We start from the raw sequence: 23436 nt of genomic DNA, 5'->3' as shown, positions 1-23436 counted from the left end.
TAAAAAGGATGACTTTAAAATAAAGACTGTTTATTTATTAAGAAGGTTTTCAGACGGTAAAGTTTGAAATAAGGAACATTTTAGTATAACTAACTCAACATGTCATTTTTTCGAATTAGTGTCTTCTGCCAGAACAGTGACGATATGAACATCCACGTAGTGAACGTATCTGAGTAGACTTCTCTTAAATGATTGACTGATGGTCCCATTCATTCCTTGCACAGGCATTAAGCCACAGATGTTGAAGAAAATCATCTATAGAAGACGGAGTCTACATACATGAAACTGTATCTGAAAGAAGATTGCTGAGACTGACGATTAAAATAGTTACAAGTCATTAATTACGCTTTGCAGATTCATCTATAACTAACTTTACACCATCACCCGCATCTATCAAAAGTTTCTACTAAAAACAATACAATGCAAATATAGCTGTCAAGACAGACCAAATTATTTGTATTTAGAATACTTAGATGAACAATCATGATCATATATGTCATACGTGCATCAGTGGTACACTAAATTTTGTCAGTCATACGTATTTGCTTTCATTGAACCGAAACTACAAATTGCAGATGACTATTATCTAATGTGGCTTGGTATACGCAGGGTTTAATTGAATTTAAAAAAACTAAACAACACCGATTGTAATATTATGTATTCTTAATTCAACGAAAACAAATAATTACGACTGATTAAGTGTGGTTTATTTTGTCAGATCGCCCATAGCATACCCAAACTATTATGGTTTGGTTTAAGCATTTTTGAAAACTAACTGGCACCATCTTCAAATTGTATTCATAGTTCAATGAAAACAAATAACTATGAAAAGTGTAGTGCGCACTATTTATGTTGGATTTTAACAACCTACCTCCATCCCTCGTCATTGATTATAACTCTTATTTCAACATCCAATAAGCATTCGTTCATTCCATGGGCATTCTTTGGAACCTGTCAGCGTCTCAGTTGCAATGATTCAAATCCGTGATCCGTAGGAAAATTAAAATACCCACCTGATTACGATCAGCTCTCCCAGGATTGAAGTGGGGGTGCAACCGACAGTGTGCGGTACGTCGTGCTCGATAATCTTTTTTGTCCACATGTTGAGTAAATTCCGACGGTACGAGTCGGTGAAAGGTGTCAGATACGCCACGGCAACTGAAAAGTCAATTCATCCGTGAACTAAAGAAGGGCCTGGATATTTTGCATCAGCAATGATTCATCCTACTAAAGAATTTCTAAATTATTATAACAATTTGTCGTTCTTCTTTTTCAGTTACTCTCTCATTAGTGAGAATCGTGGTCAGCATGAGTAGCATCAATTCTGTACACGATTCCTATTGTCCAGGATAGCGACGTCTCTAAAAAATGCTAGATTTTGTGAAAATAAAATTGCAAATAAATTTACTTATTCTACCAAGAACAAAGTCAACACCTTTCCTTTCGTGTATCGAAAAAAAGTGTAAAAATGTAAAAAATGTCTATAGTGTAAAAACCACACATTTTAACAGGAATATATTTAAAAATTGACAACAAATAATGCCTATATATTGTGTCAACAGCGTTCAAGTTTTGTTTCATGTTATCTTAATGATCATCAAACTGATGTCACATACCTAAGCATACATTAAATTATATGATACCATTTCACTATAAAATCATGAAAGCTCCTATTATTTCAATGTGTTAAATTGTGTTGTTTTATTTCTCAAGCTACTAAAATAGGTACCGACCTACCTGCATCAAGTAGGTATCCGATGTCTATAACAGAAATTTGATGCGCATGAAAATAAATAAACTAAATATCTAGCGTATTTTCAGCACATTTAAAGCTGTTGGAGGCATCAAAAAATCCTAGTAAAAACGCCACAAGCTAGATGCGTATTTTGCAAACTAGATGTCTATCGAAAAACGCTAAATTAGCTAGGCTGATTGTGAACTGTCGCATTCACTAGTGGTTATCAAATGCAACGTAACTTAACAGTCATGTAAATTATTAGGATCATCAGTGTCCGTTTGTGTCATCCGCGTTGTTTTGTCTTTTAGACATGCCGCATCGGAATATTAACGCAAACATTGGATGCCCCAGATAGTTACACCAATGAATGCCACGGGTCATGGACGGGCGCTCAGTCATGAGGTCTTGACGAAGAAGAAGAACAACTAATATGCCATTTACCTATCCAGACCCGAAAACCCCTCCCCCTCGTGTGCGCGCCTGCACCGTGTCCGGAAACTTATCTGTATATGACCGTATATTAAAGACCATCCAACCTCTTTGGGTCGTATAGTACTGACATAAAATTCATGTCTGAATAAAACAAGTTTCGGTTTACACTTAACAGGAAACCAGCAGCAAACAAATTTTAAAAATAGCCGATATATTGGATTATTTGTTAGGTTAGGTTTTCATTCTTGAATTCATGAATTTTGTCAATATCAGCTATGAAAATTGAATAAATGTTCATTTTGATAAAATCTGATAAAATTGGAGACCGTATTGTATACGGTCATCTGTTTCCGATAAGAAAGCTCGCGGCAAACTGTGCCTTCCTACATAAGTTGCAATTTCGGAACTAAGAGTCTTTTGCAACACCTAATTTCAATTGAAGACAAAATTTTCATCGAGAAAAATAAATTGGACTGTGCCCTTTGGATCACATGGCCGAAGAATAATTGAAGAGTATGTCTCAGGATCTTGAGGATTTGATTTCTACCATTAACTTTTCAAGGATGGATTTGCTGGTACGCCACACCACACCTTCGACACACACCTGAAAAGTATTGACCTTTTCCAATCTATTACTATTTTGAATTATTATGATCCATGCTTACGTTGCATAAAGACATTATAGAAAAAAAAGCTTTGTAGGTTTATATGTCTCTGCTTTTCCTTAGTGTTTTGTCATGCATTTCATCATTGTTGATGCGAGATCCGAAATAGGCAACAATTTAACGAGAGTTTAAAGAAAATTACGTAACTTACAAGCACTTATCAAGATGTCTCCCGTAACATTTTTGAGGGCGTTTTCCAATTCAGCTATCCTGCTGATCCAGCGGATTTTCTCATTCCCCAATCCGTCAATCAATCTAAAAATACAAATAAAGATACATAAGTTAGTCCACCACTCATATATATGTATATATATATGTGGTGATGTGAATACTGCTTGCGACTCATTGTAATTTTAATTATATATCACTTGTACTCAGTGTTGCCAACTGTCATTGACGAAAACATGCCAGACGGCGTATAAAAATAAGCTATTTGGCACGAAAGAACGCTAGATTTTGTGAAAACAAAATTGCAAGTGAATTTATTTATTCCACCGAGAACGAAGTCAATACCTTTCCTTTCGCATATCGAATGTTGGGTAAAACTCACACATTTTAACAAAAATAAATTTCAAAATTATATTTCAGGGGTAGCGAACCCATGGCACGCGTGCCACTAGTGGCATGCGAAATGAATTTGCATAGCACGCGAACAAAAACCAATAAAAAATTTCAAAAAAGGTTTACAAATGAATATTATACTTAACTACAAAATAATGACATTTTAGAAAATTGTGGAACCTGCGGCCCGTAGCGAAAATATATACCTAAAAAAACGAGCCGACTGAAAAATTGACCAACGTGCGGTGCAGCCCGCGCCGAAAATATTTTCCTAAAAAACGAGCCAACTCTTTGGCACATCAGACAGTCGAAAAATATTATTTGGAAAATATTGGCACGCATATGCAAAAAGGTTCGCCAACACTGCTATATTGTGTCATTGAACGCATTCAAGTTTAGTTTCATGTCATTCCGATAATCGTCAAACTGATGTCACACACCTAAGCAAACATTAAATTATATATCATTTCACGCCAAGGCCATGAATGTTTCTATTGTTGGTAGATACCGATCTACCTGCATTAAGTAGATATGCGATACTCAGAAATTTTATGCGCATAAAAATAAATAAACCAAATATCTAGCGTATTTTCAGCACATTTAAAGCTGTTGGAGGCATCAAAAAATGCTAGTAAAAACGCCACAAGCCAGATGCGTTTTTTACAAGCTAGATGCCTATCGAAAAATGCTAGATCTAGCAATAAAAACGCTGAATTGGCAACGCTGCTTGTACTCGTTTATGTCTCAGAACCTAAATTAGAGGTTAATTAAATTATTTGATATAAAAGTCACCTAACAGCTCTGCTCATCCTTGCCATGCATTGCTCGATGTCCTGCTCCATGCGAGCTTTCTCCTCCTCCTTTTCGGTCAGATACGCCTTCAGTGCATCAAGGCCGTCGATCAGCTTTTGAACCTTGTCTTTGGCACTTGTGAGAATCCCTGATATCAAAACATATGAATTACAGAGGACATTATAAAATACAGATAATCTTAAGATCTCAATCACAGGTCACAATGATAGGTTTGTGTGTTTCGGTAGTGGTTGTCTTCAGGCAATAAAAAAAAATTAAATATTTCATACTGATCTTCCCTTATTCGTTTAAGACAATGACATCAATATGGACGAAGCATCTGGAAAAAAAATGGTACTCACTTTTTTGTCGGGTCTGCCGAATGGCATAATCTGTTCTAACGCCATTACAATAAAGGTGATATTGCTATAAATTCCCGATGCGTGATATCGCATAATGGAAAATGCGTGACGTCTACCTATACATGTGCGAATGTCGCTATGCACGAATTTACTTGCTAGCTACTGTACTGAGTGCGTTGTCCATTAATAATGTAATTGGTTTAAGGCTATACTTCAGTTGACGCATGGTCTAAAAAGATCGTGGCTAGGCGATGCGCGGATTTTGCGAATGACGCATGCCGAACAAAATATAATTTGTCATAAAAATGCGTCCATTTAATGTTATGTTTATTGTTATATTACTAATAATAATAGTATATACATTGACATGTTTTCTTTTTTAAGTACATACGTAAAGTTTTTTAGTCATCTTTACACGATTTAAGAATATTTTCATCCGACGCCAGGACAAAACAAATCGATGTGCACACACTTTGAATGTCGGTCTCCGATTGGCGAGTCCAGGCGACGAGTGAGAAATTTCGTCGCACCTACTGTTGAAAATTATTTGCCGTTTCACTGAAGTACGCTCTTAATATTTCACTTTCCTCTTGACATCTTTTATCATGCCTGCTATTTAAAAACATTTTACTTATATTGTTGCCTTGTTACAGCTATAGTCTTATTCCTTTTGGCCCTCGTCGTCCAGTGCGAAAGATACTGGCTTCTGAACCGGGGCTCCGAACTCGATTCCCAGTGATGTCACAGTATATTTATGTGATTGTTTCACTTCTATTAGTGCAATAGGTACTCTATTTCACTACACAACTGTAATTGGGCTGCATGGCCCGATGTAATGTAAAAAAACATAATTTTTAGAATGCTGTTAAAAAATCTTTTATAAGCGATGAAGTTTGAAAACCACTGCAGTGACTAACATTGGAGGGATCAGTGCACTGAGTAAGATGAATAATATGCTCGCTTGAGTGTGTACAGTGCCTGATGATGCCAAATGGCGAAACCCTGGTCGCAAAAAACTAAAAGTACAAAACTTCAAATAATTCCTATGTTGATATTACCGCAAACCACTTTGTAATACTGGCTTGTAATACGAATGTAAGGTATGCAGCCCTGAAAAATAAGTCTCAGACGTGAATATGATTAATCTATAAACATACTACATTAACGTGAGAATCAATAGTTTCGGTATGAAATAAGACATTATCAGAGTGGCGCCTAACATGAGACAGTGATGCAATATTGTTGATGTATGTATTTTTTTTCGACCATGTCCGATCCTGATAGGATCATATGGGCCTCCACAGAGTGGAGGTTTGTATTGACAGATTTTGTTTTTTACGAGAAATGGATGTCAGCCACTTGCTCAACCTATTAGGTCCATACCCTGACACACACAAATTGAAAAACAATTTTTGTACTTGCCAGACCCAGGATTCGAACCTGGGACCCACGGCTTTGTAGTCCAACGCTTATGCCGCGCGGCCACCGTGGGTGTAAATGTACAATGTAAAATGTATGTATATTCAATGATATTAAATGTAACAATAATCACCCTAGCCCTGCATAATTCATACACACTAGAAGAAATCGTGTCCGGAAACTTATACATATGCAGTTCGCCGTAATACACTTCACCGTGAAATGTTGTATTGAAAATATATGGCCGTATATTAAAGACCGTCCAACCTCTTTGGTCGTATAGTACTGACATCAAATTCATGTCTAAATAAAACATGGTTCTTGTCGGTTTACACTTTACAGGAAGCCAGCAGCAAACGAATTTTGAAAATAGCCGATATACAGACCTACAAACTTATCTGTAGAATGGCCAAAAATGGAACTACAAACTAACATAGGACGCCATTTTGAAAATTTCATTCGAATATCAGATTTTGTCCAGTTACGAGTCATGGTTGGGTAGTTTTCAACAGTGGCTCCCCCATCCCATTCTTCAGATAAGTTTGTAGGTCTGTACTGGATTATTTGTTAGGTTAGGTTAGCTTTCATTCTTGAATTCATGAATATTGAATAAGTCACTTCTTTCCGATAAGAAAGCTCACGGCGAACTGTGCCACGGTGAAATGTTTTACGTACAATTTACATGTAACCGAAGAAATCGCATCTGCGCATGTTCATTTCACTATAGCAGATTCTTTTCCATTTATATAAAACCTTCATCTAGTACATAAGGAAGGGTTTTACTTCAACAACTTTGACTTGACTGTAAACAAATCATTTCATCAAATCAGGGCTTACTTTCAGTTTTGGCCAGTTCTTCCTTAGCGTTTTCTAGGGCTGCCTTTTTGGGCTTGACAGCTTTATTGACGTGGTAAAACTTGTACATAGCGTGCACCCACTGGCAGAGGGACATGCATGCTATAGACACCTGAAAAACAAATACAAAATAAGAATTTAATCACTATCTTATAGTTAAAGTAATGACCTTGAAACCCTATCTGTAAAGGTCTTTTTAGACGTCAGTCCAGTCGAGGTCTAACATTTTTGTCACTTCAGTTTTGAAATGACAGTATATATAGATCAGCATGCCCAACCTGCGGCCAAAATGAAGACTTTTTGCGGCCCAAGGCCCAATCAAAGTTTTCAGCTTTCTATATTTTGCATTTTGGTAATCATACAATAAAAAAAATTCTCGTAAATTTACCACATTTATATTATATTTTGTGAAATTAGATCTTTCTTGTTATGCTGCGTGCTAGTACCTGTTTTTATGCTTATGCCGGCTCCACACACTCCGTACTTAATAGTGACCGTAAAGATTTTTTCAAAATATTCTAATGAAGTCACAAAATTAATTAAAGAATTCGACACCAGATTCGCATTTATGCAAAAGTATGAAGTAGAAACGTTCAAAATATTCTTAACTCCATTTAACGTGGAGGTGGAATCAGCGCCTCCAAATTTACAAATGGAGCTAATAGAACTGAATTAAAGTACAGTTTTATCCGAAATATATTCTCGAAGATAAATTTCCAAAATTAAAATGACTGGCAAAGTGTATTACAGCAGCATTTGGGACTACATAACGCTGCGAATCGTTCTTTTCAAAATTAAATGTAGTAAAAATGAAGTGTCGCAGCAGGTTGCTCGATGAAAACACGACCAACCAACTGCGATGCGCGACGGCTTAATTACCAGTTAATATGAAAAAGAAATCAAACAATATACAAAAACAAGACGTGTCACATTAATTATAAGGTACTAAAATATTTTGAATAAGTTCATTGTTTTAATTTTTTATATGTGTGGCCCACCGAAGCTCAGTAAATTTACACCCCCTTCCACAGATATATCCGTACTTTTACAAAAATATAGTAAGAACTGTGATGTTTTCACAATAAGGACTACTATGAGACTATACTGATAATGTTTCTTGCGTTGAAACATGTCAAAGAGTCAAAGACTAAGAAATGTAGAGGACCCGGCACATAGGTGGTCATTGCTAAACACTAAAATATGTATCTTCTTTTCGTATACTTTGGCACGTGAGAGAACAAGACGGATATTGTGATCACGCTCAATGTAAAAATTCACTTGCATGCTCGCGCTAGTCGCACTTGACCTTCGCCTTTCGAGAAATGCGTCGAAGAATTGTGCATGTGATGGTTTCGTGCATTCGAGCAAAACTAAAATCTGGCAAACTAAACTTTTTTTTACAATATTTTTGTGCGAGGACTGTGTGGGGATGAAAACATGTGTGTGGACGCATTTTGGTAGGTGTGCGTGCGCACACGCCTTACAGGGAACATTGCTTATCGGTCATTGGAAATAAATACTAATATAGAAAGTCTGAAATTCTGTTCAATTTTACAGCTAACAAAAACGCACCACACAATGCTGTCTGTTTGGTTAGGTTTTTAACATCGTGAAAGTGAACAATATAAGACTTTGATTAGTTACCTTCTTAATCTTGGCCGGCTGGAAGTTGGGATTGTGAACAAACTTCTTGAGGCTGTTGATCATATGCTCCGTGATGGACTCTTTATCGTAACTCATGAGCGAGTCGAGGAAGGCGCCCGCATCCGATAGCATCATTGAACCGGGTCTCCAGTAATCGAAAATCTTCACTCCAAACTGAAAGCTCGGTACCTGTGTGGTGCACAATCCACGTTAATCATCATTGAAATAGTAATCCTGATTCAGGGGCTACGTAATTGATAATAGGTACTTCATTTAACACATTGACTGCTGACTATAGAATTACTTTTTAATTACCACATTTAAATAGCATGCTAATTATATCGAATGGCCACCTAATCGTTACGCGTTGGGCACGTCTTTAGCGTCCAATGTATTAAGGTCGGATCTGACCAAACACATTTATTTCAATACCAATTTGCACATTCGACAAAGCACGATTAAGGAATTGATTTTTAACTCGTTTCAATATTTAAAACTAATTTACTTTACATAATATAATGAACATGACAAATTATAAATTCAAAGCGTTCATGACATGACATAAAAAATAGGTATTAACAATATTGAAATAACTATACTGGGTAATATGAGTAAATAATAAAAGTATATGGAACCACACAGAGTGAACGTGCACTTAAAAACTCACTCACGTAAGTGGAACATATCAATATCCGAAGCGATTTGATTGACCACAGTTATTACCCAGCCAATTGGCATTACTAATGACAGGTTAGTTATGCATCTTGAGAGAACAAACAATGGATGCCACCGATTTCTAAGATAATTATCAGACATATCAGTTACGATATAAGATATTACATATATTACATAAATTTACATATTATATTACCTAGATTACATATGTTATATAGGCATAGACATATTACATAGGCATCGACATACATAGACATAAGATTACAACAAAAAAATAAACATAAATTACAAATCAAACTGGCTCTGCTTTAGTCATCACTAGGGCCCGGATTTGTATGCAACAAAAAACATGGTTATATGCATGCACGTATGCACTTAAAATCAATAAAATATGCACTAAAACCGAAGAAATATGCAGTTAAAAATTGTCATTTTGTGGGAAAAAATTGTAAATTCCCACTTTACCCAATATTACTGACAAAAAATCGAATAACTAGTTAATAATTTTTCAACATAATACGATATCAGAACAAAAAAAAAACACAAACAAAGAATATAAAGTTAATCAATTACAATTTTCAAAATAGTTTTTTCACAAGTACCTACAAATAATTGAATATTAATTCCAATGTAACCAAACATAACTTAAAAAACAAAAACGACACACTTAACTATTCCTAAATACTATTTTCTGTTTTTTGCCCGAAAAAAAATTACATTATTTTTTTCAATATTATGCTCTGGCATTAAATTTTTCCGCATAGGTAACTGTCATTATTTTGTTTATATGCGGAAAACTACCTCTCAACGTCCACTTGGGCAAACTTTAAATAATAGTGCACGAGTTGACTTCACTTTTCCACTGATTCCACAGCTCGGAGATGGCATTAAAAATGCAAGTGCATCTAAACTATCTTCCTTCCTAACTTAGTTATATTTCGATAAAATAATTTAAAAAAACTAAAATTATACATTCAAAAGCTCTAAAATATGCATTTATTTACGAAATATGCACTAATATCTCAAATATGCTCTAACGTCTCAAATATGCATTTATATGCACAATAAAATTTTATTTTTGGATTCTGTGTTTTTCAAAACAGATTTCTGTGCAACTCTCATAGCTGTGCATACACCCTAACAAAACATGCACTAGCATATAAATCCGGGCCCTAGTCATCACGATTACGATAATACACCGTTTCCCCCGTGTTACAGATGATAACAGTATAAATATTGTAACCTCAAGGTGTGTTCTTTCCCATTGAATAAAATGCTTACCTTGATCGGTTTAATATTAAACACGATGCAGAGAGACTCAATGACTAGCACGACCCCTGCCGGTGGACTCTTCATGGCTTTCACTTCAACGATGTCATTTTTATTGAGAGCCTTCAGACTGTCTTCGGCCGCTCTCAGCGCCGGCAGTGCTTCATCTAAAAAGATGTCATTAGATTTATCCGTTGCCATTTTGTTATTGGCAATGCAATATGGATACAGAAATGTCAAAATGGACATTTAGCAGTGGCCAAGGGTGCTGTTAAAATTCGACATAAATAGTGCACACTAACCTTTGTCAGTTCATACTTATTTGTTTTCATTAAACTAAAAATACAATGTGCAAATGGTGCCTGTTAAAATTCAGTTAAACACTGCTTAAACCAAACCATGTTAGTTTTGGTATGCTATGGGCGATCTGACAAAAATAGTGCACACTTGTTCAATCATACTTATTTGTTTACACTGAATTAAGAATACATATTACAGATGGCGTTGGTTGGTTTTTTAAAATTCATTTAGCCCTGTCGAACCAGACCATAATCGATAAAAATATTCTTCAATCTATAAAATATCTTAAATTACGCATGGTTTGACGGTTTAATTTTAGATATTTTTTGACTGACAAAGTTAAGTGTGCACTATTTATATCGGATCAGTCTGATCAACAGTCTACCTTCTCCCTTCGCCACTGACATTTAGTGAAGAAACATTTACCCACCTAAATCTTTCTGAGCATCGGCAGTCAATATTTCTGTTTCAGCTTTTATCCTTTCCGCAATCTCTTGCTCTTTTTCCACTTGCTTTTTGGCTTCCTCAGCTACGGTCTGTGAAATTAATAACATACTGTTAAAAGAGAGAGGTCCGCTACCCGCAGGCCGACGACAAAAAGCACCCGCTCCCGCCGGCAAAGTCTTCTCGCCTCGACCGTCGTCCTGGAAGGACCCCTCCACAGCAAGAGCTATTGCCAATAAACATGGCAAACTTCCCCTGGAGGATAATCAGCAACGCGATATATTCATTAAATACCGCCGCGTCCGCCATACATGTTCGTTCGTGTTACAGCCAGCCACGCCGCATATACCTACAGCCAGCCAAGCCGAAAATACCTACAGCTAGCCTTGACTTGAATGCATGATACTCTGTAAACCTATCGCTAAAATAAACATTCTGTTACCACAACGTGCGGTTTCTGTTCCCCACGTCATTGTCGTCTGGGTCCACAACCTTCGTGTAAGAGCAAAGAAGGCCGGTGACAATACTCTGACTCCAAACACACATTGGAAAAACTATTATCGAACCTGGGACCCATGACATAATAAGCTATAAATATAATAATATATCGGATTTCACTGGGATCGAACCCGGAGTCCCCAGATGAAAGGCCAGTGCCTTACACACTAGACTACGGTAGGTATATGCGTTTTATGTTTGCCTTACACTTCAAAGCTGGATATTAACAGAGTGAATTGAATGAGATTAAAATTTAGCTACCGTGTCGACTTCTATTTTCCGAATGACTTGCTTCATCTCCACGGCCGCTTTATCCATCTGCGGTTTCAGCTCGGCCAATTCTATCTGAAGGATTCTCACAGCGTCTTCTGTCTCGTACAGCTTTGCAAGACCTGATTACAGAACACAGATGTGAAAGTAGTTTTACAGCAGACCAATGGTTACTTACTCACTTTAGCAATGTTTTTAAAAAAAATATTATTAGAAAAATCACAGAATAGTTTTGGCTGATTCTATTTGTTACGACGCCTGGTCGGGACGCTTGGCAACATAGGCAATTTATTTTAAACCAATTTTACCAATAAATAAGTAGTTGACCACCAATATCAGCAGAGCAATGTAAGCCACCAATAAATGTGATGATGTGAAGATTGCTGAAACTTATTTTTTACTTATATGACATTTGCATTGCTCGACTAGAGGTGGGCTGTTAAGATCCGACATAAATAGTGCACACTAAACTTTCCTAGTCAAACGTATTTGTTTTCATTGAACTAAGACTACAATGTGTAGATAGTGTTTATTAGTTTTCAAAATTCAATTAAACCCTACCTAATCCGAGCCATAGTAGATAATAGTCAAAAAATATTCGTTTATCTATAAAATATCTAAAATTATGCCATTAAATCGTATATAATTTTAGATATTTTATAGACTGCGTCCAACATATGAATACGTGTATTAATTAAGGCTCTAAGTACCAAAAAGTAGTATTGCCTGTAGTTACAAAATACTGAGTCATTGCAGTAAAATTTCATGAAGCAGACATTTTGAAAAATGTGGTTTTACAGTGTGAAGCAATCACGGCAGTTTCTATAATTTTAGGCATTAAGAACTTGCAAGTGTCAACACACCATCGACAGCCATTTTATGTTGAATGAGGTTGACCACTGTAGTGCTATTTACACCATTATAAATAAAACAGGCCAACGGACTTACAACGTCGACAGGTTTAAATATTTTGCTGTATTTTTTTGACTTGCTTGAGGCACTTAGACCATAGTTGAAGTTATTGGCGTTAGTATGTAGAACACTTTTCTATAAAAATGTCAGTTTTTTTGTTTTTGGTACTTAGCGCCTTAATTAATACACGTATTCATATATTGTTTTTTCAGTTTGTGGTTGAGTCAGAATATGGACCTAATAGGTTGAGCAAGTGGCTAACATCCATTTCTCGTAAAAACAGAAATCTGTTAATGCAAACCTTCACCCTGTGGAGCCCCATATGATCTTATTAGGATCGGACATGGTTAGTATTATTTATACATAGGTGGAAAAATATTTTTTATCGATTATGGTTTGGTTGGGCAGGGCTTAATGAATTTTCAAAACTAACCAGCACCATCTGCAAATTGTATTCTTAGTTCAATGAAAACAAATAAGTATGACTGACAAAGTTTAGTGTGCCCTATTTATATCGAATCCAGCCTACCTCCACCACTCGCCACTACTACCATGTGGATCTCGGTCACCTCATGAAGAGGTTTCTACAAACAAGGACCTTTCAAACCAACCAACTGTTTCTCAAAAGATTATTTTACAAGAAATGTTAGCCACTCATTGACAAACAATTTTCCAAATGTGGGGTTTGAACTCATAACCGATGACATTATAAGCTGATATTGACTGACTATTATAAATTCCGGATAATACCGATGTTAGTGTGTTATGTTTTCGGCAATAGAAATCGTTACCAACGGGCCCCAATCCTTCACGTGGTCCAGTGGATGGTGTATGTCGGTAATAAGACTCGATGGATGTTAATCTTCAGTGATGTTTATTCGTCATAGTCTCAAAGTACATTTACAGTAAAACCTCGTTAATACGAATTCCATGGGACCGAAAATCGAAAAAAATTCGAATTACGAAATGTATGGGGAAAAAATATTTAAATTTTGAAAAAAGAATTTTTTTTTGATTTTCATTAATTTTGTTTCCGATCATAGATGTGCCTACCGAAATGGGTCATAAAATGTCAGGATTATTTTTATTAACTTCATAAAATAAGTCATTTTTGATGTTTTAAGAAAAGTCTGTCACAATTTTCAATGATTGGCTCATGAAATAGTGTACTTTATTACGATTTATTGAATATTTTTATATGACAGGACTCTGAAATCATTTCGAATTACAAAATTTGAATTAAAGGTATGGTTTTACATGAAAATAGTGTTCAAGGGACTTTTTTTTCGGGAAAATTTTGAATTATGGCAAATTTCAAATTATCAGTGTTCTTACTAACGAGGTTTTACTGTACATGTTGTAAATAAAAGGGAAAGAACTCAGGAGAGTTCGATCCGCAATGAAACAACTGAATTAAGTTTGAACAAGGTGAACGGTCCGAGTTGAATGATATTAGAATCATTTACAATAGTATAAATATGAAATAGTATGTAACTAATATTAGTGATGCTTAGTTCATGTACCTACAAGGGCTTATATGTGTGTATTAAGACAGCTAGATAGGGTGAATAATAATTATTGGGGTTGATCAATAATACAATATTGATTAGGTACTACTACCTTTTAAGAACTCACGTGGGTGTTGTAGAGTCCTTCATTCGAGCATTTTTGATGTTTGGGGAGTGAGGGACATTATAACGGGCACAATTAGTATAACACAGAAGTTTATTTTATAATTCCGCGCAGAACTATGTTTTATTGCAATTAGGTATGGACATGCATTGATCTTATTACATTGGTTTCATTTAAAGGGATCTTAGATTAGGCACAACATTATTTTAGGGGTTGATCTCACGGTGGGTATTCACTTTTATTAAAGTAGGATATTTTATTCGCGCTGCGCGGCGATGTGCGCGGGAAGTTAACATTTTAAAGGGCTGCTGCCCGTGGCCTTACGGGGCGGGGGCGATTCTTCGACTAACTACAAAACTATCTTTCAAAGGGTATGATTGTAGTATTGCGGGGGATGTATCGTCTCGGGGAGAGCTTTAAGATGAAGTTACTTGGCAAACTTTCGAAAAATATCTTTCCCCCAATCTTTAAGGAGTCGGCCAACTAACTGTGAAATTCGTTTGTCCGCTGTGCTTTCAAAGTCGGTTGTAGGGATATATTTTATTTTATATTTATCGGGGGTTGCAAACTTTTGCAGGGCTGGTCATTTATGATTGATATAGAATTCTGATGTGATTTGAGGCATTCTTTGGGGGGGGGGCGGTATATTTGGTGACAGTACCTCTATTGCAATAGTCAAAATCACACCGATCGAATAAACTTAACAGTGGTACATAATTAGTAACTTAGGGTGTCGATGAATTAAACAAAAGACAATTTAATATCATTGGGGAGATATTATAGAGAGGGGAGTTATGGATACATAAGTTGATATTTTTACCCGTCCTCAGGGTGTCATACTGCTGATGTATTTGACCCTTCTTGTTAACGAAGAGGTGAGAGAAGCTGGCCAGCATTTCCACATACGATGCGGGAGTGACGTAGTTGTGTCTGCCATACTGCTTCAGGAATGATTTACTCTCTTTGATAACGCTCTGGTGCGCAAATTGACACATTTTCTGAAATCAAGAAAAGGGGAACCGGTCAGGATTTAAAATGATGTTAATATTAATGTATTTAAGGCTCGGGCACACAGAACACAATCTATCGCGGCGGGCAGCAATCGCGCAATCGTCGTGGCGGACAGCGATATAAGAACGTCACACAGACCGTGATACCTTTGTGAGCGATCCAATATCGTGGTTATTTCCTAGCGCTCACATGTATATTCTTTTCCGTCACTGCAAAGATGGCGTGGTCGATTTTGTAATTTAGTAAAACCGTATCGCTGCCCGCTGCGATCACGACTGGCTCGCTGCTACAGATCGCCCTGTGTGTAGCGGAGATGATACAATCCTGTGTATACAACTAGACTGCCCGCGGTGACAGATCGCGTTCTGTGTGCCCGGAGGGCAAACTTTTTTCATAAAAGGTCAAATTGCTCGGTGGCCAAAATAAATGTTTTCTTGTGACGATCGATAGTTCTGTGAGTGAATATTGTTTCGTACGTGAATTTTCCCTGCATACATTTTTCACACAATCGAATTACTACTCAGTAAGCACTTTTTCACTTCAGCAACATAAATATTAATGTTTATTATATTAAAAATGTACATATTATTTTCTCACAGAGGCCTGAGATACTCAGTGTAAGCATTTTCCATCGTGATGGGTTCAATAAAAAAGGCTATCACGATGGAACAAAACGTATCATCGCGTCGAAAGCTAAACTATCTCACTCCTCATTGCATCTCAATTATGCATCTGTTACTCTGACTCGGGCTATCTTATATTGTGTAATATTGTCTATATGTACCTATGTAAATTGTACCTATCAATCTGTCAAAAAAACACGCCATCTCCGCCAGCAACTACCAGTCTCCATACTTCAGTTCATACTTCACACATCACACTCCTCATCTACTGCCAAATATTGAACAAAATGTAACTTAATAGACCACAAATGTTGTACAGCTCTACCAATGACATGAATTGAATTGCTTTTTTATTGAGACAATACAATGGGATTCAAAATTTGTTTCTTTATCATCAAAACTGATTTCAAATCACAGAAACTTACGATAATTCCTCGCATCTGCTGCTCAGTCAGCACAAGGCCAGGCACAGTATTCATGGAGGTAAGCGCCACTCCTTCCAGAGCGGAATCAGGCCACGCCGAAAACCAATTCACAGTGCAACAATTGATCAGCGATGGAAATTGGCGTAGACGCGATCGGAAAATCTGAAAAATTAAATATACTTGTCGATCGATGATTCGCAAAGCGGAACCGGATGGAGTCTTTGGAAGACATTAAAGGGCGTTAGGATTCTTTATAGTCATCAGGAATCATGAATCAATGTTCATGAAATAAATAAATTTCATATTTAAATTGTTTGTTGCCTGTATACAGTAGAACTCGGTTATTATGATCACGGATATAGCGAGATCTTGGATGTAACGAGGAATCATTCGTTGACATTTTAATTTATGATTTTCTCCATACATTTATTCACTTTTATAACGATCTTCTTATCGGATGTACCGAGCTAAAATATGGTCAAAAATTTTCTTGACAATGTTAATGTGTCGATCGTTTAAAAAAATTTTGACCCTAAGCAATAAAATCCGACCGGACAGGATGCCGCCGGAATCGGATTATGTTTATGACACTATTTAAGTGTCTAAGTACCTACCTAATTGGTGTTTTCGCCGACAATATTGAAAAAGTATACACGCATAATATGGTTGAAATTGCATGTAAAAAATCCAAGGTTTGTGAAGTCACTAGGTACCTACCAGCGTTCATTACAATAAACAACTTCTTTTGTAGTTTATGAATGCCATGCTTGTTTCGGAGAAAAATTCTCATTGTGTATTTTCGTTTGAATTGCGATGTTTTGTGTTATGTTACAGCTAATTAAAAACACCTATTCTCTGATATAACGAGTAACGCTTATAACAAGCAAATTCAGTCGGTCCCATTTTCCTCGTAATAACCAAGTTCGACTGTATGTCATTTTATTTCTTTTACGGTTTTTTTAAGAAAAGGTTATCCACCTTTGTCCTGAGTGGTCACATCTTATAAAAGATGTCATCCTCTAAGGATCTAATTCCACCAGAACCCAAAAGAGCCTGTGGCCATTATCGGGTCGACTCATAGAAATATGACCATTGTTGATTGCGATACATAGTAATTTTCAAGTCAAAAATGTATAAATGTACAGTTTTAAAAGAAATGTAATAATTAAAATATTTCTAGGCCTCTGTAGAAATATCTCGCAAGTTCCAGCTTGTAAAACGAATGCATGACACAGCGGCTAATTTTAGATTGGGCAGGAAAAAAATATTGGAGTCAGACAGAGCACGTCGGACACCGGTGACGGTCGCGCAGACCACAACCTTTTGTATTCTTTATAACGCCATAATATACATAATGTCACAACTTATATTATCTCTCAATAAAAATATTGTCGTCCCATCACAATCCAACGTTATTTCTTATCTCCCCGAAGATCAACACTCCAGACGCCATCATCCACACACCGCAGCACAGCAGATGAGAGAAGACGCCAAATAGCATCTCTCGCCACCATTTTTGAGGTGATAGTGGGTATGAGCCTAAGAGGCCATCCACAGACTGAAGCCGTATGCGGTTTAGAACCATGTGCGATTCTAAACTTATGATTTCTGTTCATTAAAATATACTTTCACTTAGTTTGCAAGTGTAAGTTTAGAATCGCACATGGTTCTAAGCCACATACGGTTTCAGTCTATGGATGGGCTCTAAGTAATCTGACTCACCTCTCCAATTGGCGACATGCATATAACTATATGAAGGTTGCATCGGATCCTCTTCTGGTAGCTGGAGACGAGGTTAGACTTGGTGACGGGCAGGCCATCTTGCATCACGCTCTGTCGCATGACATTGTATATCTTGTCCAGGTCTTCCGCTTGGTAGAGATTTGGTACAGTTCCAGAGCTAAGGATGCTGTTTATGTCTTCTAGGAATGATTCATTTTTTATCTGAAAATTCAAGTCGTGTTGAATCAAAATTGTAGTCTCCAATTATAGTAGTAGCAATAATTGAGGTGTTGAGGATTAAACAAGTACAAGTGACATATTATAATTTAAAAAATGAGTTAGGAGCAACTTTTACATCACCTATCTATTTATGCGTAAAACAGGATTTAACGGTAACATGTAAATTGTACGTATTACATTTCCCTGTAGCACAGTTCGCCGTGAGCTTTCTTATCGGAAAGAGATGACCGTGTACTAATATAAATTATGATTTTCAAGAAAAATCTGTCACAATTTTCAATGACTGGCTCATGAAATAGTGTACTTTATTACGATTTATTGAATATTTTTGTATGCCAGGACTCTGAAATCATTTAGAATTACGAAATTCGAATTAAAGGTATGGTTTTATATGAAAATAATATTCAAGGGACATTTTTTTCGGGAAAATTTCGAATTACGGCGAATTTCGAATTATCAGTGTTCTTACTAACGAGGTTTTACTGTAGGTCTATACTCTGCTACTATTGTTGCTTATGTGTCAGATTATAAGGTCGTGGATCCCAGGTTCGAATCATGCGTCCGGCAAATACACATATTGTTTTTTAATTTGTGTTTTGAGTCAGAGTATGGACTAAATAGGTTGAGCAAGTGGCTAACATGCATTTCTTGTAAACACAAAAATCTGTTGATACGAAAAATCCACTCTGTGGAGGCCCATAATATGACCTTATAAGGATCGGATATGGTCTAATAATAATAATAATAATTAAATAGAATGTTACAATTTATTACAAGTTACAAGAATTTGTCTATTAATCTTTCGTCACCAGTTCACTTGTGTTCATTCAGTCCTCAGAACCTCAATTATCCAGGAAATCAATTATCTATGAATTGATGGAAATCACTAAATACCTGTGTGTCTGAAATCAAGAACACGACCTGTCGGTTCTCCACGCCCGCTTTAACCATCGCAACTTTGATGTCTTCCTTCCAGTCGTTGTTGCTGTAGTTCTGCGTCACTTCAATCCTGAAGAGTGTCATCTCAGCAATGTGGCACGCGAGGTGTGTGTAACTTATACGTCCTGGAAATACCGGCGAAGCAAAACATCAATTCGACAATTCATACACTTCAGGTGAGGTCACAATATATTTACATGATTTCTCTCAAAGCCTGGGTGTGTGTGATTGTTTTACTTCTATTAATAAATACACTACTATCATTGGGCCGTATGGCCTGTCGTAGAGTTAAAAACAATAAATATAAAATAAGCTAAGTAAACCCTATTTTAAGGATTTATAAAACAACGTCCACGATACACGGCAGTCGAGGTGGTCGGCATCCACCAAGGGACGAAAAATGTATCTGTTTTTTTCAGATGTGTCCTGCAGGCTTCAGATGAGACAACTAAGACTAACACACTGGGTAAGCCAGTTCCTGACCGGCCATGGTGACTTCGCAGCCAAGCTGCATGGTTTTTGTTTGATAGGACATAGACCGGAATGCATATCCGGGCACGACCATCAAGACAGAACACATCCTCTAGCACTGCCTGTTGATGGGATCAGACCGAACGGAGCTGTTTGCCAGGGTCCGTCCACACACGGGCCCGATTGGTCACGCCGACTTGAGATCAACCATGGCCAATTTTGAGGCATTTGAAAAAATTGCTGTGTCATATGGAGGACGGAATAATTCCGATCTCTCCTTAGATTTATCACTTTCAACTCCTGACTCTGTTTCGGCACACGGGTACAGAGGACACTTCATGTCATTAAAGATAAATGACGGCAGAGCAAGTCACGATTCTTTTTATTATCTAAAACTCTTTCTTTAAGCACTAAGGTGCATGGTTGCTACATCAGTCTCGTGCAGCATCGCTTCGAGACAAGGAAGTGTGGCACTAAAATCTTTTCATTCTGACACGTTTATAGCGTCATGGAAGGCGGCCGTGCACAAACCGCGGCTGCATATAAACGGCGGGTGGAGATGGGGCAACTCATTCTCACGTAGGTGGAATATATTCATATTCAAAGCGATTTGGTTGAACAGAGTTATTGTTCTCCCAATTGGAATCACCACTGTAAGGTTAGTTCTGCACCTCGGGAGAACAAACAACTGATGCTCCCGATTTCTAATATAGTTATCAGAGGCACACAGCAACATCTTGCTCCGTCCCAGTGAGTTGTTGTATCCTTTGCGTTATCGATGCACCTATGAACAAATTAAACTCAGTGTAATTACCTGATCCTCCCATCCCGAGCAATAGGGCGTTCCCCATAGGCTGCCTGAGGATGCGCGATATGCGGCAGATGCTGGATATCGCATCGTCAAACAGCACCAGGCTCTTGGGCACCGTGTTTACAGAATTGTACTCATTCAAGTACAGCTGTAGAACTTCTCTCATCTAAACAGACAATAACACCAAAACCTCAGCCGTTGCAGTTAGAAGGCATTTTTAATAGTGGGGTCGGGTGATCTGAGACTTTTTTCCAGGCCGGGGTGCGTTCCGGCACCTTTTCAAAGAGTTCTCATCCATATTATGTCACATACAATAATTTTGAATGACGGTACATACGTGGTATGGAGTGGTGCATGCTGGGCATAACGCGAAAGGACAAAAAGAGGAATGAGTGGATAAGGGAACAGACAAGGGTTGGCGATGTAATAGAGTTTGCTAAAAACCTCAAATGGAAATGGGCTGCACACATAGCTCGAAGAAAGGACAATCGTTGGACAAATTTAGTCATCCATCAGACCTAGAGGCCGCTGGATCGATGAAATAATAAATTTCTTCGGAAATACATGGCAACGCAACGCACAGGAACGAGATAAGTGGAATCAGCTTGGAGAGACCTTCATCTAGCAGTGAATAGATTCAGACTGATGATGACGACATAATTATTATATTTATGGGAATTGAATAAGGAAGTGGGTAGAAGAGGTGTAATGAACAAGACTCAAGGAGGATTGCGTGTGGTCGACAAATACCCTTTTATTCAAATCATATATTGACAATTGAAAGCCCCCCCTCAATAAAGATCTATGTTACATTTGGGCATTTTGAGATAATCAAATAAAACTATTTTGTCGAGAAGAAATTATTTGTGATTAAAAGGTCTCTCCTGAATTCCTTTAATCACTTATTTTTATTCCTCTCCCAATTTCCCATGTGAATTTTTCTCTGTGAAGTCTTTTTGCATCCGCAGTGTTAACAAAAACTCTCGTGTCATTCTACATTTTGACAGATGCATATATCATTATTGTAGGGAGTAGAGGTGAGTTGGAAATACTGTCACCAGTTTGTGTACGCAAGTCACGGATGCAACTACCAAGTGTGGCCCGATAAACTTGTTCCAAGAAACTTGCGATGAGCAAAAAGCATGCGATGAGATTATCGGCATCGCGACTCGCTAGTTGGTAGACTTTCAATTAATACTATTACACGTATGTCGAGCCGTGATACACTCAACTGTCATTGGCGTCATTGCTCTCTCTTTCTCCCCAGTTGTAAAGTTGGTATAGTGAAGGACAGAAATGGTGACAATTGACAAGTTTTAGTTCCAGTTGAGTATCAGACTTATATCGAGTTGACGTCTGTCTTAAGTCCCGGAATAGGTGCTGGTGCTCGAGTTCCGATAAGTATTTAAGCGTTCATCTGGTTTCGCCACGTTGAGTTTCTCGATTTTTTAGTGTTATAATTATTGGAACTTATAAACTGAATTCACATTTTATGCGTGATTGTGTAAATGGATAATAATTATATAAAGAATTTGTGTAAAAATGGCTTCTAAAAAGTCAAGATAGCCAAACGCTCTATATAATATCCCAAATACTAGTAAGCATTTTGGAACAAGTTTCGATACCAAGTTCGAAAATCGAGCAGTTTTCCCACCTTTAGTAAGGAGGCCAACATAACTGATCAAAAATAAGTGACTTAATGTTGCTAGATCAAAAAAATACTTACTTTGATAAAATCATTCTAGCAGAGACGGTTTTCTTCAAAGCTTTGTAAAATACCAACCTTATTTTTATCATTGCTGGGTCCGTATTTCTTTTCGTCACTTCCGATGTCGACAAAGTCACCGTACAGAAAACTGTCACTGTCATCGTAGGGAGCCGTCTCCATTGACAGTACGTCACTTATCTGTGACTTCAGTAACCTGTAACAAACATTTGAGACGTTAGTTGCAAGATTTGCTTTCTCCACTTCTATTTTGTTATCATTATCATCTTGAGCTGGGTTTGATGCACTGCTTGATCAAGGTCCCCTCTCAATTTACAGTCCCTAGCTCTTCATTGCCATGTGCATCTATCAAAGTTGATGAGTTCTTCAATTCAACTGGTTATAGAGCGGTAGATGTGGTTGTTTAGCGGCCCTTGAGTACCCAGTAGAAGCAGATGAGGCGGATGCGTCGTCAGAAAATACAACAATCTTAAAAAAGATATCTATTTAGTGCATATGTTACGCCGAATGTGCGAAATTGACTATTACATGAAATGGGCTAAATTTTGCCTAAATCATGAAAAATGCAAGCCCGTTGCCTTATTCATGAATTAGACAAAATATCTGGTGAGTGCATGAATTCCGCAGTAATTTTTCTGCCTTGTTCATGCATTGGACAAATTAGATAGTAGCGCTACGGTGGTATTTTTTGCATCTAAACTAAATGTGTGAAATGCTCGTGGATTGGTCAAAATATACGTATATTATCTATGGTCAAAATAGGTGGTCGCGCTCCGGTGGTATTTTTTGCAACTAATCAAACTAACCAAATGAAATGTGTCAGATGTCATTGATTATAATATAAAAATATACCAATCAATAACTAAAATGACGTTCATATCCATTTACTATGTGCAAAAAAACTAGAACTATAATATGATAACGGATGAATTTTATTAAAAGGTATTTTCGCGATTTGATTCGTGCTTGGGTATCGTACATGCAATGGTCGATTGTACGT

At 37.2% G+C, this 23436-nt stretch overlaps 1 protein-coding gene across 1 annotated transcript in view; it reads right to left on the bottom strand.

Moving 5' to 3' along the window:
- Nucleotides 1-23436, bottom strand: part of LOC147069798 (dynein axonemal heavy chain 1-like) — a 112427-nt gene that overhangs the window by 24097 nt on the left and 64894 nt on the right. The window contains exons 47-60 of the mRNA XM_085950347.1: nucleotides 22494-22632; nucleotides 20714-20876; nucleotides 19384-19553; nucleotides 18250-18471; nucleotides 16528-16689; nucleotides 15289-15466; nucleotides 11916-12046; nucleotides 11143-11248; nucleotides 10425-10579; nucleotides 8469-8657; nucleotides 6807-6936; nucleotides 4189-4336; nucleotides 2987-3090; nucleotides 1014-1158 (exon numbers count right to left, since the gene is read on the bottom strand). Of these exons, the coding sequence (XP_085806473.1) occupies nucleotides 1014-1158; nucleotides 2987-3090; nucleotides 4189-4336; nucleotides 6807-6936; nucleotides 8469-8657; nucleotides 10425-10579; nucleotides 11143-11248; nucleotides 11916-12046; nucleotides 15289-15466; nucleotides 16528-16689; nucleotides 18250-18471; nucleotides 19384-19553; nucleotides 20714-20876; nucleotides 22494-22632 (2142 nt within the window). The remainder of the gene's footprint in view (nucleotides 1-1013; nucleotides 1159-2986; nucleotides 3091-4188; nucleotides 4337-6806; nucleotides 6937-8468; nucleotides 8658-10424; nucleotides 10580-11142; nucleotides 11249-11915; nucleotides 12047-15288; nucleotides 15467-16527; nucleotides 16690-18249; nucleotides 18472-19383; nucleotides 19554-20713; nucleotides 20877-22493; nucleotides 22633-23436) is intronic.

The sequence above is a fragment of the Rhyacophila brunnea genome, unplaced genomic scaffold, assembly GCF_057557595.1.
Source record: "Rhyacophila brunnea isolate RB1 unplaced genomic scaffold, BYU_Rbru_1.0 scaffold_23, whole genome shotgun sequence".
Classification (NCBI taxonomy): domain Eukaryota; kingdom Metazoa; phylum Arthropoda; class Insecta; order Trichoptera; family Rhyacophilidae; genus Rhyacophila; species Rhyacophila brunnea.
This window is presented reverse-complemented; position numbering and strand designations above follow the sequence as displayed.